Raw genomic sequence first — 2,673 nt, 5'->3', positions numbered from 1 at the left:
GGGTGAAAGAAAGTTGCCATCTGCTTACAATCACAAATAGGGCAGTTTTCATGCACCTTCAAAAACATGGCAAATGACAACTTGGGTGTGAGAGAATGGGTAATCGTTGTCATGTAGCGCTACAAAAACAAACCTGGCAAAAAATAATACGTTTGGGTGAAAGAGAGTTGCCATCTGCTTACAATTACAAATAAGGTAGTTTTCATGTACCTTCAAAAACATGGCAAATGACAGCTTGGATGTGGAAGAGTGGGCAATCATGGGAATGGTTCGCGGCGTGCAGGCGCGACGACAGTTCCACCGCACGCCCCGACTGGCAATCGTTGACTGCGGTGAGAAAACCGGCGTGCGGACGAACTCCCCCTCACGTCACACACACGAGTTGTCCTACGTGGCACACGCAATCAGCCTTTTCGTGCCTAAAATCGTGCAAAAGGCACTGGACGGCGACCGGGGCAAGAGCCCTTCTTCAAAGAACTATACGGCGGCAGAATTGCCGCGAGGACTGGGAACAGCGAACGGCTGCAGAGTGTAGACTGCACTACTGCAGAGCAACCAACAAGACCAATCGACTAGGCTGAGTAACTTGTACTGTACGTATTTTTGCCGGCGGCGGTGCGTGGAAACATTAGATACCTTGCTGTCACTGGACATGGCGATTTATTATTTGCTATCGACAGAGTACAGCATTACTAGTCATTACAGTAGACACGAGCAAGGATGCCACTACTCGCGGACGTGGCTCCCAAGGCGCACGGTGATCCCGTCAAAATCCCTGACGTAGCCGACCTTCTGCCCCCAGTTCTTCTGCTCCGGCGCGCTTACCGGCACCGCCCCGTTCTCCACGGCCCGCCGGTACGCGGCGTCGACATCGTCGTAGTCGAAGCAGATCTCCACGGGCCCTCGCTCACGGGGCGACTTGGGCAGCTGCACCTCGCCCGTGAGCGCGTCCGTCTCCCTCTGGTGCCGCGGCGTGAACGCGATGGTCGTCGAGCCGGTGTCCAGCTCCGCCCACCTGCGCGCAGAACAGACGATGCACAGACATGTCAGGCTGGCCCGGCAGGCAGCTAAGGGTAGGCCTAGGTGCAAATGGTGATGGGGATTACTTGTGCGAGTCGTCGACGCGGCGGACGCTGTAGCCGAAAGCGTCGGCGTAGAAGGCGGCCGCCTTGACCACGTCGTCGACGTAACAGACGATGTACGCGAGCTTAGGTCTCACCGCCCCAGACGCCATGGCTCGTCCCTTCCGTGCGTACGGGTGCTACTGCTGACCACTTTGAGATGGCGCGGTGTTTGCCTTGAGCTGTTGTGCCTTCCTTGCCTCTCTCGATTACTGGCGCTCAGCTCTCGCCTATGGTTTGCCTTTTAATGCGGCCCGGAATCGCCGCTCCGTCGGCAGCTTGGGAGGTGGCGCGCATGCATGCACTATTCTGGACTCTTCCCTCCACGTTTCAGATCGTGCCCTTCTTCTCAGTGACACGCGTGGACTGTGGAAGGTTCAGCGGCTCCTCAGACCGAATTCTCAGTAGGTGGCACTGACACGTAGCCACAGACCACGTCCTAGTTTAAGAAGCCGGGTGCCAACTCGAAGACGAACGCCAAAGTCCAACCCACAGCCCAGCACCATCAAGTTGCCATGTCTGGAGCCCAAGGCGCACAGCCCAAGGGAGCTTTCACGGCGACCACGTACAGGTCGGCGGCAGCTCCCGACGGCGCGGAGGAGTGCCAGCAGCAGCAGTCGCCAAGGACAGAGCTACGGTCGAGCAAGGACGAGCATGGGTTGCCGGTGAAGATGCTCGAGGAGAAGGTCGAAGACGCCACTGGGAAGGGCGGCCCGGTGTTCGGTGCCGGCGCGGAGGACGGCAAGCCCGACCTGGGCGTCACAGGCACCGGCGGAGGCTAACTGCTAAGCTAGTTGTTACATGGCGTGCTTTGCGCAGCACATGTATTGAAGCATAAACTGTGATGTACTCGTAGTATGTAGAGTAACTTCCAAGGAGTGGAATAAGATAACCAGATCAGAATAAAAAGAAAAAAGATTGAATTCCAAGGCGACTCTCCTTTATCTTCCTCCTCTAAGTCATCTTCCCCATCTTCCCCAACCGTGGCGCCCCGCCTTTAGCGAGGTCTTGATGAGCCCTCCCGGCGATGCGACAGCCGACCATCATCGCCAAAACGAAATATCCTACCCACCAGTGCCGCGCCTCCTCGCCGACGCGGACTGCCTCGCCGTCTTCAGCCGGCCACCCGAGGTTAGCCTTCCCTCGCCTGCTGGGCCTCGGCCCAGTTGACCATCCCGTTAAACCTCGCCAGTTGGCGTAGCATAGATGCCGAGCGCTTAACCTCATGGGCTCTCTGTAATATGTTACTTACATGCATATTTGCGGGAGCAACTAATTAACGAGCGCTTCTTCGGGAGCCTCGCAACGATCAGCGCCATTTAGTGCGCTCTCAGCCATTCGGATTTTACTTTTTCATTTTTTCTCACGCGTTTTCGGCTTTTCAAACGGTTTTTTTGGGTTTTTGACGTTTTGGTTTTTCACCGGTCTTCCCTAGCTTTTTGACAAAAAAAATCAAAAAAAATATTTTTTTTCGCAAAAAAACGCATTTTTCGCTAGAGTTACGATTTTATTTTCGCGAGAGGCACGGTTGTGCTTTCGCGAGAGGCACGGC

At 55.4% G+C, this 2,673-nt stretch overlaps 2 protein-coding genes across 2 annotated transcripts; one reads left to right on the top strand and one right to left on the bottom strand.

The window, feature by feature from the left end:
* Nucleotides 1–641: 641 nt before the first annotated feature.
* On the bottom strand, nt 642–1,395 carry LOC119293739 (uncharacterized protein Mb0911c-like). The gene is made up of 2 exons (XM_037572111.1): nt 1,107–1,395; nt 642–1,015 (listed from the first exon to the last, which is right to left on the bottom strand). Exons 1-2 carry the CDS (start codon nt 1,232–1,234, stop codon nt 727–729), a joined length of 417 nt encoding a protein of 138 aa, XP_037428008.1. The 5' UTR covers nt 1,235–1,395; the 3' UTR covers nt 642–726.
* Nucleotides 1,396–1,609: 214 nt separating this feature from the next.
* Nucleotides 1,610–2,023, top strand: LOC119293738. The gene has a single exon (XM_037572110.1). The coding sequence runs from the start codon at nt 1,637–1,639 to the stop codon at nt 1,901–1,903; it is 267 nt and encodes an 88-aa protein (XP_037428007.1). The 5' UTR covers nt 1,610–1,636; the 3' UTR covers nt 1,904–2,023.
* Nucleotides 2,024–2,673: the final 650 nt, after the last annotated feature.

The sequence above is a fragment of the Triticum dicoccoides genome, chromosome 4B, assembly GCF_002162155.2.
Source record: "Triticum dicoccoides isolate Atlit2015 ecotype Zavitan chromosome 4B, WEW_v2.0, whole genome shotgun sequence".
Classification (NCBI taxonomy): Eukaryota; Viridiplantae; Streptophyta; class Magnoliopsida; order Poales; family Poaceae; genus Triticum; species Triticum dicoccoides.
Note: the sequence above shows the minus strand (reverse complement) of the source record. Positions and strands in the feature narration are given on the sequence as shown.

Coding starts and splice junctions, on each gene's coding strand:
- LOC119293738 (XM_037572110.1), top strand. CDS start 1,637: ATGTCTGGAGCCCAAGGCGCACAGCCCAAGGGAGCTTTCACGGCGACC.
- LOC119293739 (XM_037572111.1), bottom strand. CDS start 1,234: ATGGCGTCTGGGGCGGTGAGACCTAAGCTCGCGTACATCGTCTGTTAC. Junction 1,016..1,106: donor CGCGTCGACGACTCGCACAA/GTAATCCCCATC, acceptor TTCTGCGCGCAG/GTGGGCGGAGCTGGACACCG.